This window comes from Geospiza fortis, unplaced genomic scaffold, assembly GCF_000277835.1.
Source record: "Geospiza fortis unplaced genomic scaffold, GeoFor_1.0 scaffold258, whole genome shotgun sequence".
Classification (NCBI taxonomy): Eukaryota; Metazoa; Chordata; class Aves; order Passeriformes; family Thraupidae; genus Geospiza; species Geospiza fortis.
This window is the reverse complement of record NW_005054602.1, coordinates 9,568-22,820: the sequence shown is the minus strand read 5'-3', so window position 1 is coordinate 22,820 and position 13,253 is coordinate 9,568. Positions and strand designations below refer to the sequence as shown.

At 42.8% G+C, this 13,253-nt stretch overlaps 1 protein-coding gene across 1 annotated transcript in view; it reads right to left on the bottom strand.

Moving 5' to 3' along the window:
* Positions 1–12,939, bottom strand: part of LOC102042041 (calpain-8) — a 28,838-nt gene extending 15,899 nt beyond the window's left edge. The window contains 6 exon segments of the mRNA XM_005430123.1: positions 1,967–2,049; positions 2,862–2,945; positions 3,790–3,958; positions 4,275–4,506; positions 10,428–10,497; positions 12,703–12,939. Of these exon segments, the coding sequence (XP_005430180.1) occupies positions 1,967–2,049; positions 2,862–2,945; positions 3,790–3,958; positions 4,275–4,506; positions 10,428–10,497; positions 12,703–12,939 (875 nt within the window).
* Positions 12,940–13,253: the final 314 nt, after the last annotated feature.

Genomic DNA, 13,253 nt, shown 5'->3' with positions numbered 1-13,253 from the left:
AACAAATACTAATACATTACAGTAAACATTACAACAAATACTAATACATTACAGTAAACATTACAACAAATACTAATACATTACAGTAAACATTACAACAAATACTAATACATTACAGTAAACATTACAACAAATACTAATACATTACAGTAAACATTACAACAAATACTAATACATTACAGTAAACATTACAACAAATACTAATACATTACAGTAAACATTACAACAAATACTAATACATTACAGTAAACATTACAACAAATACTAATACATTACAGTAAACATTACAACAAATACTACAACAACAGAGCCCATCCCCTCCAGGGGCTTTTCGTGAAGCACCCAGCCAGAAGCATCTGCAGCTAACCCAGCAGCGATCCAAAGAAGGATACTGCTGCCAGACTGCCACAGAGCCCCAGCATGTCCAAAGCTTCTCCAACTCTCTCCTGGGGTCAATCTTCTTCTGATATTATTCATCCCTTCTGGGGGAACTCACCATCTTCTCCTGGGACTCACCTGGTCCTTGCAGCAGCCATCTCTGGGACTCTCCTGGTCCTCACCCTCTCCTGGGGTCCTGGGATTCTTCTCTTCTCTCCTGGGGTTCCTGGTCTTTGCAGTAGCCTTCTCCTGGCTCTCCTTACACTCGTCTGACTCTTTGGCTGACTCCACCTTTTTATGTCCCTTGCCCTTAATCACTTACAGGTGTTAACACAGCTGCAACTCATTGGCGAATACTGTGCCCCCTTACAATTCTCCCTACAAGCACACCCTGCAACCTGACTGTGCCAGGCTGGAATTAGACTGCAACAGTATTTGCAACTAAGTCTTGAACTGAATCTCCCCTGCCAGGTGCCAGAAGGTACAAACAGACTGGCTGGATTAGGAAATTCACAGTCTGAAAGTCAGTCAGAGCTTCCACATTTTAAGATTTATTGGGGCGCCTGATATCCTCCCTAGGAAAATGATACAACCTCCATTATTGAGGGTCATGAAGGAACAGGAAAGCAAAAAGGCGAAATCAGAAAATTCACTGCAGAAAACAGCATTGCTCCCTTGCCATTCTGATATTAATGTGCTCAGGATGGATTCTGCTCTGATCTACTCCCATGTGAAAATGCAGTGCTACACCTGCCTCAGCAAGGTTGCCCCATGGTAAAACAGGTGTGACAAAACCAGGATATGGCTATGTGTGTGCCTGAGGTACCTTACCTTGGGGCTTAGCAAAGCAGCTCTGATAAAAGTAAAATTAATTGTAATGTTATCTCTATCCTTAATTATAATACATCAGCACCCATGCTACAGTCAATCAGAATAGGAAACTGAAATCTCAAATGCTGCATGAAAAAATATATTGTGGTTCAAATGACAGTAAAATTTATGCCATGCTAAGTATAAAAACAAAAGAGTTGTTGTCACTACCACACTCCCAAGATAGCTGAAGCCCAGACAGTTTCTGAGAGATTTTGAAACTTTGTGTCCTTATCTTAGTCAGCATCTCAACTTTTTCAAGATTCTCAGATAGGTACCAAATTCTGGTGTGATTTAGAGCTGAGCAACCTCAGAATCAAAGCAGAGGTATAATGGTTTATCCCTGCTTTAACTCCCAGGAACAGGACTAGTTTGTATATTTTACTTAGGTCCTGGAACTCATTGATAGGATCAATTTGAGAAAAACTGTCTTGCACAATGATAAGGATGTGGCTTGCATTGGGCTGCTCAGAGTCAAACCAAGGGCTGTTCTCTCTGATGTGAAAGCTCCTCCTGAGGCAGGTATTAATGCCCGCTGGAAAGAATGGATCAATATTCAACCTTGGTAATAAATTAATAGTGTTTTGTTCCAACTGATTTAGTATCTCTCCTAAATACACTTTGTGATTGGATTAACTGCATTGTCCCAATTTAATTTTTAATAGATTCCAGAATACACCAAAGAGAGAGAAGCAGGAGCTTATAAAAACCTACTTAATCACTCCAAGATCCAGTCCATTCTACTTCACCCCAGGGATTCCTAAGCCTCACTAGTTTCTCTGGCTGTCCTCGGTAATATACCTAAAAGATCCACAACAAACAGAGCCTGAGCACTTCCATTATTCCAATCATCAGAGACCAATTGCTTTTCAGATAGGATAATATATGATTTGTACTTGAGTGATGCAGTCCACTACAATTTGCAATAGTTAAAATACACCTAGATGCCTTTCACCCTTATTTTACATTATGCTGTGGCACCAAGTGAGCCATTAGCTGCAGCACTCACCATTTCATATAATGACAGCAACCTGCAAGGAAAATCATCAGCTACAAACCAGCAGAATATCTACATCCTTAAAAGCAGGAAACATTGCACAACATTGCAAGGTTGGAAGGAGGTTATCTGGCATTGTGGACATCTATGTAATGATTCCAGCTTCAGAGGAGCAGGAATACCTGGGGCTCGCTCTTAAGATGAGACTCACAGCAGGGTTCATCAAAAAGGCTTTTACTTTTTTCCCGTCAGATCTGACTGGGAAAGTGCTCGCTCCCACCTCACACAATACAAACATGTGGGGAATGGCTGCCTCCTCTCCTGCTCCTCCTTTCTGTACCCTGAATTTTGGTAACAGCTTGGCCCACCTTTACACTTTTTACCCAAGCCTCTTGGTACCGTACAAGTGGCAGACTGCACAGTGTGCTCCACATCACTACCTGTACAGAGCTTCTGACCTGACTGAGTGTTACAGGTACTACCTTTTTCTGTATCAGTGTATGTAAGTTCGGAACATTTTTATGGTCAGTCACTGAAAGACATCAGAAAGTTGAAGGGACTACAGTGTTGCAGCCCCAAGCTGGTTTGCATGATGGTCCCAGAGAGGCTGGCTTACCTCCTCTGCTCCAGTGATAGAGTAAGCATATCCATTTACCAGCTTCAGACTTGTGATTGCTTCTATTTCAGCTGTAGCAGTTATCTGGAGCAATAAAAGTATGCACATTTATGATTATGTATTGCGTACGAACTGAGCTTTCATAAGCAAATTAATATGGGGGAAGGTATCGAAAGTGGTGTGTAATATTCTTGATGCAAAGTATATTAAATTGAGGTGAGATCCACAGCAAAAGCTGCAGTCTTAAGATGCAGTCCAAGCACAGAAGAAATTCAAGAATATACAGTGAAATCTAAATACAATTCTCAGCTCAGGTGACAGACCCAGTCACCTGCTAAGACATGTTCACATGAATTTAGCTCTAGCCTGTCTCAGACGAGATCCAGTATAACAAAATTGGAACTCTGGTAATTCTGTATGCCACAATGCAAATGAGATAATGAAACAGGGTGTGAAAGGTGTGAAGTTTTCAAAACATGTACAAACATATGTAACTTGAGAGTGTTTGTATTACAGTTGTCAGTAATCTTTACCACTGAAAACCAAAGCCAGAATCAGACTACAGGCTACAACCAAATGTCTCAGCAAATTTGTCTCTGGCAGTCAAGTGTCTGGAGCTGAAATTACACAAAATTTGAATAAGAAATGATGTTCAGAGAATGGAGTTCCTGATGACCAACAAGTTGTTTACAGCTCTAAGTATTATCACATGCTGTCATGTAAACAGGGAAACATGATGAGGATTGATCATTTAGAACCTTGTCCAAAATTTTTTATACTGAAATCAATAAAGATCTCAAATTAATTCAGTTTGCTCTTGTATCAGACCTTCCTACCTATATCTTACATTGGTCTGGGCTTTTGTCACAGCGTGGGACAGAGCCCTGAGAAGAAGAGCAGGGAGAGTAAGGCCTTGTCAGCCTCTTACATCAATGGAGTAGGCAAGCAGTGACTCAGCTCCCAGGGCCTTCTGGATGATTTGGTAGAGGCTTGAAGGAGCCCTTCACAACTCATAGGACTCAGAGATGCCTCCAGTAAATTCCTCAAAGCCCTCCACAATGGAGCCTCCTGCTAGAGCTTCAAAAGAGCTATTCAGCCTGGGGGAGAAAGGATAAGAGGGACAAGGATAAGAGGGACAAGGGTTCATCTCCTCCTGCAAGCACAAGGTACCACAGAAAGAAGGGGTTATAATTTAGTATCTCTTAATTTGCTTGTTCATCAATGTAACCTGGGGCAAGAAAATTCAAGCCTCTTGAAATACAGTTGGCAACACCCTTTATGGACCCAGAGGGAACTGTAGATGCTGAGTGGGAGGGAGGCTGCCTTAGAATGAAGGGTGTTGTGACTGACACCCCTGGGCTGGGCCACCACCAGGGGCACAGCCAGGGGTACGGCTCCTGCCCAGCCCCATACTTGGCGTAGGCCTTCTCCAGCAGCATGCTCCAGAACTTGTTGCCCTCCTCTGAGTGCACGAAGAGCAGCTTTCTGTTCTTAGTGGGCAGCCTATCATCCACCACTACATCCACCCACTCCCCACACTGCCAGAACAGAGGGAAAGAAGAAAGGAAAAGATGATGAAGGCTGGTGTGCCCAAAATAGCTCCATGCTACTATCCTCCTAGCCCTTCGCCTGTTATCACTTCCCCCTGCATAAGCCACTGTAGGATTACTCCTGTGCTGGATTGCTCTCCTTTGTAATAAAGACAAACTCCTCCCAGCTCTGTGGATCATTCAGCAGGCTTCTTCAAGCTATATTAAATTTTGCTGATAGGAAATATTAATAGCATCTTGTTGTACATAGCATCAAAAACTGTCTGGACATGTAAACTGAGTTTACATGGTGGACAGCCAGAAAGCCAGCATGGAGATAGGATACTCTGAACTATCTCTAGGCTCAAATCTTAAGAAAAAAATCCCAAAACAATATGCCAGTAAAAATGCATGTAAGTAGAATTCATCTAAAGGGGAAACACTCAATAGTGCTAATCCCTTCTGCAAATACTAGGAAATGCGTGAAATGTGCTTGTGCTAAATTTTGGCTTCAAAGCTAGAAATGTTTACTTCAGGATTTGCTGCATTCCTGAGAGGAGAGATGATAATTCACACCAAAACACTCAAAGGTGAAAAGGCTGGTGGAAAGGCTAGGTATGTGTTCTAAAACTTCTGTCCTCACCAGAACAGCTCATTTAGCAGGGTGAATCCACACTGCTCCCACCTGAGCCTAACCTCCAGTCAAAGCAATTTGACTAAATCCCAGCACTCTGGCTCCACAGGCAAGGAAATAAAGGCAAAGCAGGGAGGGAAAGGGAGGAAGCAGAAGGAACCACACCAGCCTGAATTGACTCTCAATACCTGTCAGCAGCAGAGCTTGGTTTGGGCTCATGTTGCCTGATGGTTCAGCTCAGTTTAAAAAATCTGTATAACCCCCCAGAGCCCCATGAGCAGAATCTCACCAGTGAGCAGGCCCCATTCAACATTATTTAAATCTGTTCCTATTTTCTTTCTAGCTCCTCCATCAATTTTATATACACACTGTAACTGTTGATTATTTCACGTGTTCCAAACAAAACAAAACAACAAACAACAAACAAAACAAAAACCCACACCCTAACCCTAACCCTAACCCTAACCCTAACCCTAACCCAGCCAGCTCAGGTGGTTACACCAGGAAACACTCCTTTACAGATGTTTGGGAAGAACTGTGTTGGAAGAATTGCAGTGGCGGACTTGGCCTTAAAAGCAGCCATGCCTCTCTTGAGAACTGCAGAGTCCCATCTCCAAATCTTACTGTTTGGGGCCTTATATCTTTGACTTAACTTGTGCCAACCAAAAGGAACCAACTGGGAATTGGTTAGTAACTTGACAAAAATGGAAATATTTCTGAATGTTGATGGTTTGGGGGAATCTTTGGATAGCAGAGATGCATGACATTCAGGATCCTGTGATATTTACTTTCAAAGGATGTAGGAATCTGTCCATATCAAGGAGCTTTCATGACAGGGCCTAAAGTGTGCAGTTGGCCTCTTATATTCTTGTACACCATAATGGGATCCTGGTCTATTAATAAGCTTTCTCAGTCCTACTGGATAATATATGACTAGCTGTAAAAGAGTATAAATTGGTACTTCCTGTTCCCTTTTTCAAAGTTTAACATCATTTTGCCAGTAGGGAGTTTCACAATTTAGTTTGTGGTTGTGACTACAGGACAGCACAAGAGCACATGATCCCCAGAAAGGCACCTTATGTAGGCCCTCAGACTTGTTCTGATTCAGCTGCAGGTTATAAGTCATCTTTCACACTGTGACAAAACTATTTTATTCCATTCCTAAAAAGGGAATTTTTTTGGGGAGAGAAGAAAAGAGGCCAATTGACCAATTAATTAGAATGCATTTCTGCTTCTGTTCAGTCTCATATTTCATTAACAAAAGTTTCAGACAAATGCCAATTACAGCGTTTACTGCTGCTGCAGAATGTCTTATAAAGAAGCCAGCTTGATTTCTGGATCTGAAGTCTTTTCAAATGGTAGTAAAGTGAAATATTAATTGGTGGGGGTTTTGCTGTTGTTTTTTTGGGTTTTTTTTAAAAATTTAAGCAATCCTGAACTTGAGTTTGTGGTGGAAAAATGAAGCCTAGCCATGCCTAACTGCTTTGCATGTGTATGTGTGTGTGTGTGTGTGCATATATGTATATATATATATGTAGACACGTGATCTTGGAGAATTATTTTGACTGTTAGTGCACTTGAAATAGGATCCCTCGCTGCTCACAGATGTCCTGAGTTGGCTTGGGTTCTCCGTGCTACCGAGGCAGCCCCTGGTTTACAGAGATAATCAAACTGCTGCAGCGAATAACAAATCCTTGGTGACCTAGCAGCTCAGTGACTCCTCCGTATTGATGATGTTTACCCAAGAATGCTCCACTTGCAGAGGCTGTAAAATAAATGAGAAATTTGATTCGTTTCAGTTGTTCCAGTGCTGTGCTCACTTTCTGTTTAGCTACCATCAAAGTGTCTAGACACAAAGCATCTAAACCCTCCTTTGACCTTGAGATGGTGAGTTTCAGCCAAATGTCCAAGTGTCTGGTTCCAGGATGCAACTGGACAGCACAGAGGCATTTCTGTCCTGAGCCTGTTCTGGCTTGTTGCTGTTTCAGCAATGCCTGGTGTTCAGAAAGGATCCAAAAACAATGCTGCGGCTTCCTGGATTGCCAAGCAGCTCTGACTCTCAGCTTTAGTCTCTGCTGGAAGCCCTTGTTCAGAGCTTGCAGTACCTGCGGCATCACACCAGACAACAAGGAATCACTGACCCACTAGCTTATAATTTATGGCAATGCAGATTGCTTCTGCTTTGAGAGTTTTAAAGACTTTCTTAGGTTTTCTATGGAAGTTAATTTTGTGCTGCAGCTTCGTACAGAAAGGCAAAGAAGAATCCAGCAAAGGAGCAGGCTTTCTTCTCCTTAGGGTCTCTGAGTTGTTAGAAAATGTATTTTACATATCAATGAGATATATTTGCTAGAACCAGGATCTCCAATATCCCTGCACCCATGGGACTGAATGTCAGAAGGGCCATGTATTAATGTCTACAGCAAAATAAGTGAACAAGCCCAGTATTATCAAGTTCTCTCATGCCTACAACCACTTCAAAGTCTCCCTCAACAGGTATCAGATCTATCTCAGAGCTATCTGGCTTTGGTTTGTTCTCCAGAATACCTCTAGTCTCCCCAAATCTGCCTGTAGGACAAAGACATGCACAAAGCCCATGTGGGGTGGGCTCCTGGGCTGGTGTAAACTGGTGCATTTGCCTTGGCTTCAGGGAGCTCCTCCAGCTCCCAGCCCAGGCCCAGGAAGCTGCTGTGCCTGGAGTGGCCTCTGGGCATTCAGAACAAAAGGCAATTCATCAATATAAATAGTGTGGCTCTGGAAAGCTAATATTAAACTAAGGGGGTTTCAGTAGATTTTATATTATTTAGATTAAATTTATGCCACTCACTTCTTAAGAAGTCAGCAAACAGTCCTTGGGTTAAGTTATTCAGATAGCAGCAAGAAAACTTCATAAGTCACCTTTAATAACTAAGACTGTGTGATTACATTTCAAGTTGTTACTAGGCTATCAAAAAGATATGGTTCAAAGAATGTTTAAAATATTTCAAGACTTTCAAGTCCCTATCAAACTTCCCAAGCTGATATTCATCTAGCTTATGCTGTTGTCAAAGAAATAAGTTTAATGGAATGAGTTCAACTGTGGGTTTTCTTGCTCCTTTTGTTCACATAAACCCAGACCTGCAGTTATTTTTAAAAGAAAAGAGACATGTTAGAGAATATTATTAAAAATAGGCTCTATTTCCCTAAAGGATGTGTTACCCAGTCACATTCGTGGCTTACGTAAATATGTAATCAGGGTCTGTTTCAATAGAAGTGTTTTACATGAGGGTTTTAGTAATGAGGACTTTGATATTCAAGGTATGGGATCAAATACCAAAAAAGCTTAGTATGGCTCAGAGATGTAAAGCAAATACCTGAAGGGTAGAAAGAAAGTGCCATGCCTGCAGCTTAACAAATTGGATTATCTTTCTTTTTTTTTTTTCTTTTTTTTTTTTTTTTGTGTGTGTGTGTGTGTGTGTGTGTGTGTGTGTGAGATAGGGAGAGGGGGAGAGAGAGAGAGAGAGAGAGAGAGAGAGAGAAAGAAACTCCTCATAACAGCAGAATCTGATTTTGGGGCTTTTCTTCTAGGTTTGGGATTGTTTTCACGACCAGCCTTTGGGTTACTGCCTGCCAAAAGATGTCTTGGGAAAACCCAGAGCAAGGCACCATCCCCAGATGGTGGGGTCCAGGTTTTGAGGTCCAGTTCTGTTGATACCACTATGTGATGAATTTTGGCACTGATCTCTAATGATAGCCCATTTGGCACAAGGGACTGGGACTCCACAGAAAGATTCAGCAGATGACAGAAACAGAAAAGGACTCAGGGTATTTACATTCAGTTTCTAGGCTAAACACAATGCACTGGCCTCTTCTAGTTAAAGAATAGATAAAATTTTTCAGTCCTATAGCTTGTAAACTGTCTGGGAAAATGAGGTTTTACTTCAGGTGTATCTTCTTAAATTTTTTATGCCATTATAGAAACTTTCCAAATAGGAGATGACAAGAAATGTTGCTTTTACTACTTGTTTGAGCCATTTTCCTGAAATACAGTAAGTGATTTCCCCATACTCTGCTCTAGCATCCACCAAATAAATATCCTGGAGTGACTATATGATTGGGCATCTCATTTTTTGCATTTGGAACACAAGCCCACACACCAGGGAATTTTTTAGCAATTGCTTTAATAGTGCTGTGTTTACAAGAGCAGCACTGGTGTTATTTATCACCAACGACTTGCAGAAATTGTTTCAATCTCATTTGCACAATGGATGTGCTGGAAGACCAGTGAGGTCGGGAGTACTGCAGTTAGCAGCCCAGGAGAGAAAAAGGCTGATTTCTCTGTGTCTAATCTATCAAATTCTCATTACAAGAGTTTCAGCCTTCTCGCCTCTCCAAGCAGTCAAGGGTTTCTTGCTGCTGTCCTCTGTAGCTGGATCTTATCAGTGAGGCAGGCAGGGAAGGCAGCTGCTGCAGCAGCTACTCTGAGGGGGAATAAAGTCCCCTTACAGCTCCCTTCTGGCCACTTGCACAGCAGCTCTGTTTAGCCAAAGGCAAGCACTGCAGAAAAATGGGTAAGGAAGGTTTTTTATGATGGATGTCTGGGAGAGGATGAGTGCTGCCTGAGAGATACTTCCTCTACATCAGGCCCTGATTCATCAGGAGCTGAGCAGGACTGCCTTTTTGTCTGTGTGGGTGGTTCCTGGTTGCTCCTGTCGCTGCTCACAGCTCTACATGAATGCAGTTCAAGCAGAAAGGAGGGTTCAGCATGAAGGACTCAGAACAATTTGTTTGCTGTGGATGGTATTACAAAGTTTAAATTCTCTGTTCATTTCTTTCCAATGTGGTCCTTGCTTCTAACTTATACTTGGACCATCCTGCTTGACACAAAATGGCACATCACAGACCCAGCCCCTCTACTAAACCAGTTCCTGCTCTGGTCCTTGGTTGTTGTGTATTTGTTTTGTGTGAAACCGAGGCAGGAACTTGCTCTGCCTCCCAAATAAAAGCACCTAAGGACTAGGCTACAGCAGAAAACTTCCCTGGTGTTCCTTGTCCCCTGAGTCTTTGGAGCTGCTCTTGCTGGCATTGGCATAAATCCCACTCTTGCTTCAGGGCAAGTGCTCCCATGATTAGGCTGGCACCTACCTCTGTCTTAAGAGGTCAAAAGCAAAACAGTTTTCTGTTCCACATAGTTACTTCCTCCAGGAGACAGTCTGGTGTCTTCCAATTTTGACATAGCCCTTATAAGCCCACATATACTCTGTCTCAAGCAGCAGTGCTGGTATGTGAGTCCTCTTCTTGGGTATCTGTCTCTCCATACTATGTCTGGGAGATAGCCAATAATATGGTTCATGTATCAGAAGTTTTTAAATGAAGCTTCATTTCTTTTTCTTCTTCCAAACCAAAATTCAGAAGCACTATACATACACAGCTCTCCTTGGCAGACATCTGTTTGGGTAGCTCCTCCAATTATAAACTGCGGGTTGGCACATAACTCCTGAAAAGACACGATTTCAAAGTTTGCATCACCCTTTCTGCCCTGAAAAGTTCCCTTTTCTTGTTCCTTGTTTCAATATTCAACAACTATTAAGCACTTTGAACATTTCTTTAAAAATATACCCTTTCTCTTCTGTCTGATTAACATGGTCCCAGGAAAAAATGTCTTTTTTAAATTGATGGTTGCATGTATTTTTTGAGGCAAATCCTGACACTCTTTGCTACTAGGCATTGTCACTGATACTACTGAGATATTTTTGCTACAGTGGAGACAGAGGTGAAAATTCACCTCAGTGTTTACTTCTTATTTCATCTTGCTGAGACTTTGGTTCAAGCAGCACAAATGAGTTTGTGAATCTAGCTGCTGCCTGTGCCACTGGAACTATGTTGAGTTTCCAGTGCCAAAAGTGTGGAGGATGTTCCCCCACCCTGACCCTGCTTCCTGGGAGGCCAACCACACAAATGCTTTTATTAGCAACAACTCCCCTTTCTTCCTGGCCCTTTGGGGCCAGCCAAATGGGTAATGGCAATGACTGTCACTCCTATCCTAACTCTGAGCTCTCCAGTAACTCATGGCCTATATTAGGAAGTCGTTATTGTCTCTCTAGAGACAAAAGCCTTTTCTGTTTTTCTGAGAATTTTCCATGAGCTTCTGGATGGCAGCAAGGAACGGTTTATAGGAAGCCTAACTTGGCAAGCAGAGTTGAAGACAGTTTAGGCAGTCATTGGCTCTCCTCAAGAGCAGCAGTTGTCAGCTCTGAGCATCCCAGGGAGAGACAGAGACAACCCAGGACTTCTTGTATATGATGGAGAGCCAGTTTGTGAATCTTTGCTCCAACAGGAATCATCTCAGTTACATGCTTTTGCTACTGTCCAGTGGAGAGGGGCCCAGCAGTATGTTACCCACCACACAGAAGAAGGTTTTGCGTAATTTTGTGCAATTTTTTCTCTTCTCCTTCAAAAGTGCTGCACCCGGTGTCAGTCAGATGCATATGACTTATTACTCACCCAGACACCTGTCCTTCCTGAGCCGCTCCCAAGTGCCACATGCACCTTTCACACAGCTGAGTTTCCCCTCAGGGATCCCACAGGCTGGTCTCTGGCAGGCAGGGCTGGGACATTTAACCCTGTTGGATCTCAGCTCTCATTTATTCCTTACCCCGCTATGCTTGTGGCTGTGTGTCTGCCTGCAGCAGGCTCCGCACTGTTCTTGTATGAGAAACCAAAGTCTAATTTAATGAGTTTTCTAAGGTTGATCTTCCCCAAGGATAGGCAAAGCCAAAAACACATCTATGGTATTTGTTGAGGTAACATTCAGGTGCCAGAGTGAGGTGCTGATGGATAAATGGGGTTGCCAGGGTTATTAAACCTGGAGTTACTAAAACTGCAAGTTTCTGTTTCTCACTTAGCCGGTGAAAAAAATAACAAAGTCCAAAGCCTTGGCATTTTCTGTTTTTCTCATTCTCCTTTCCTCCACCAGATGAAGGTAATTAATTTGGGGGGGAAGAATTCCCATTTTTAAAAAATAATTCTTGATGTTGCAAAATGGCAAGGGAGAAGTAAATGGGGACAGAAATAAATGACTGAAAAATGAGAGTGCAGAAAAATCTCTGAAGCCCAGATTGTAACTTTTAAAAAAAATCATCATCTAATCTTTGCTGATAAAAATTACTTTCTTAGAATCACAGGCCATTTCTAGGATATATGTATTTAGGTAATAACATTTCCAGTCATTTGCTATTTAACTGTTACAGGCAGCTTGAAGTGAGGCAGAGGATTTTATTTAGGTATTAGCCTGATTTCCTGAGCGGCATAGTGGCAAGACCTCAGTGTGGGTGCTGTTACAAATGATAGTGGCTTCTAGGGTGGCCCATGGTCTGGTGGAGCTTTTGCATCCACCTCTGAATTGCACTCTGGACTTGTAGCTCTCTGGAGTTGGGATGGACAGGAAGGAAGTGAGTTGCCAAGAAGCAGGTGCCCGTGAAGCAGTTATAGGATTCCCTGCTTTATAATGGGCTTAGAAGACGGTGATTCCTCTTCCCACCCCCTGTCCAACTTTGCTTCTGCCATGGAAGTAAAGCAAGATAGAATTAAGAGAAAAAGACCTAAAGGAACAGTGGATATTCAGCTCACCAGTGATTTAACCTGGATGTTCAGCTGGGCTTTGGTTAGGTTTGAACCCAGTGAAATAAGAGAGCACTCTTACTGTGGGGCACTTCCAGATTATCCCCCGAGTTTTGAAGGAATATGGTCCCAGGTCCTGGTAGCCTAGAGCAGAAGGACAGGCTGGGAACTCTTCATCCTTCAACAGTGTGCCAGTCTTCAGGGACTGCTGCTTCAGGGCTTCACAGTCCTGCTTCAAATACTTGACAGCATTCCTGTTGGATCCAAGACCATCCGGTGCTGCTTATTCTTGTCAGAGTCTCACTGTGACCCTGGACATGCTGTCCACCCTCCCAGCATGGGCTGGAGCTCTGCCTTTGCATCCAGGGCAAAGACAGGAGGTAAATATGGGCAGGCAGCAGGCTCAGGTGGAGCCAATATGTACCAGGGAGATGGGAGGGAGCCACAGCCATCCTACACAAAGGCTGGGATCATGGGTACTGCTGCTGCTACTCCCATGGTATTTGCTCTTTTTGCTGTCCCTTTTTAAAATACTCTTTTAGCAAGAAGCCAGGGAGAACTTTTTGCAGGCACACCTGCTAAGAGATGGAAAGAAACAGTGTGCATTCTGAGTGCTGAAAGTGAGGTTTAAGG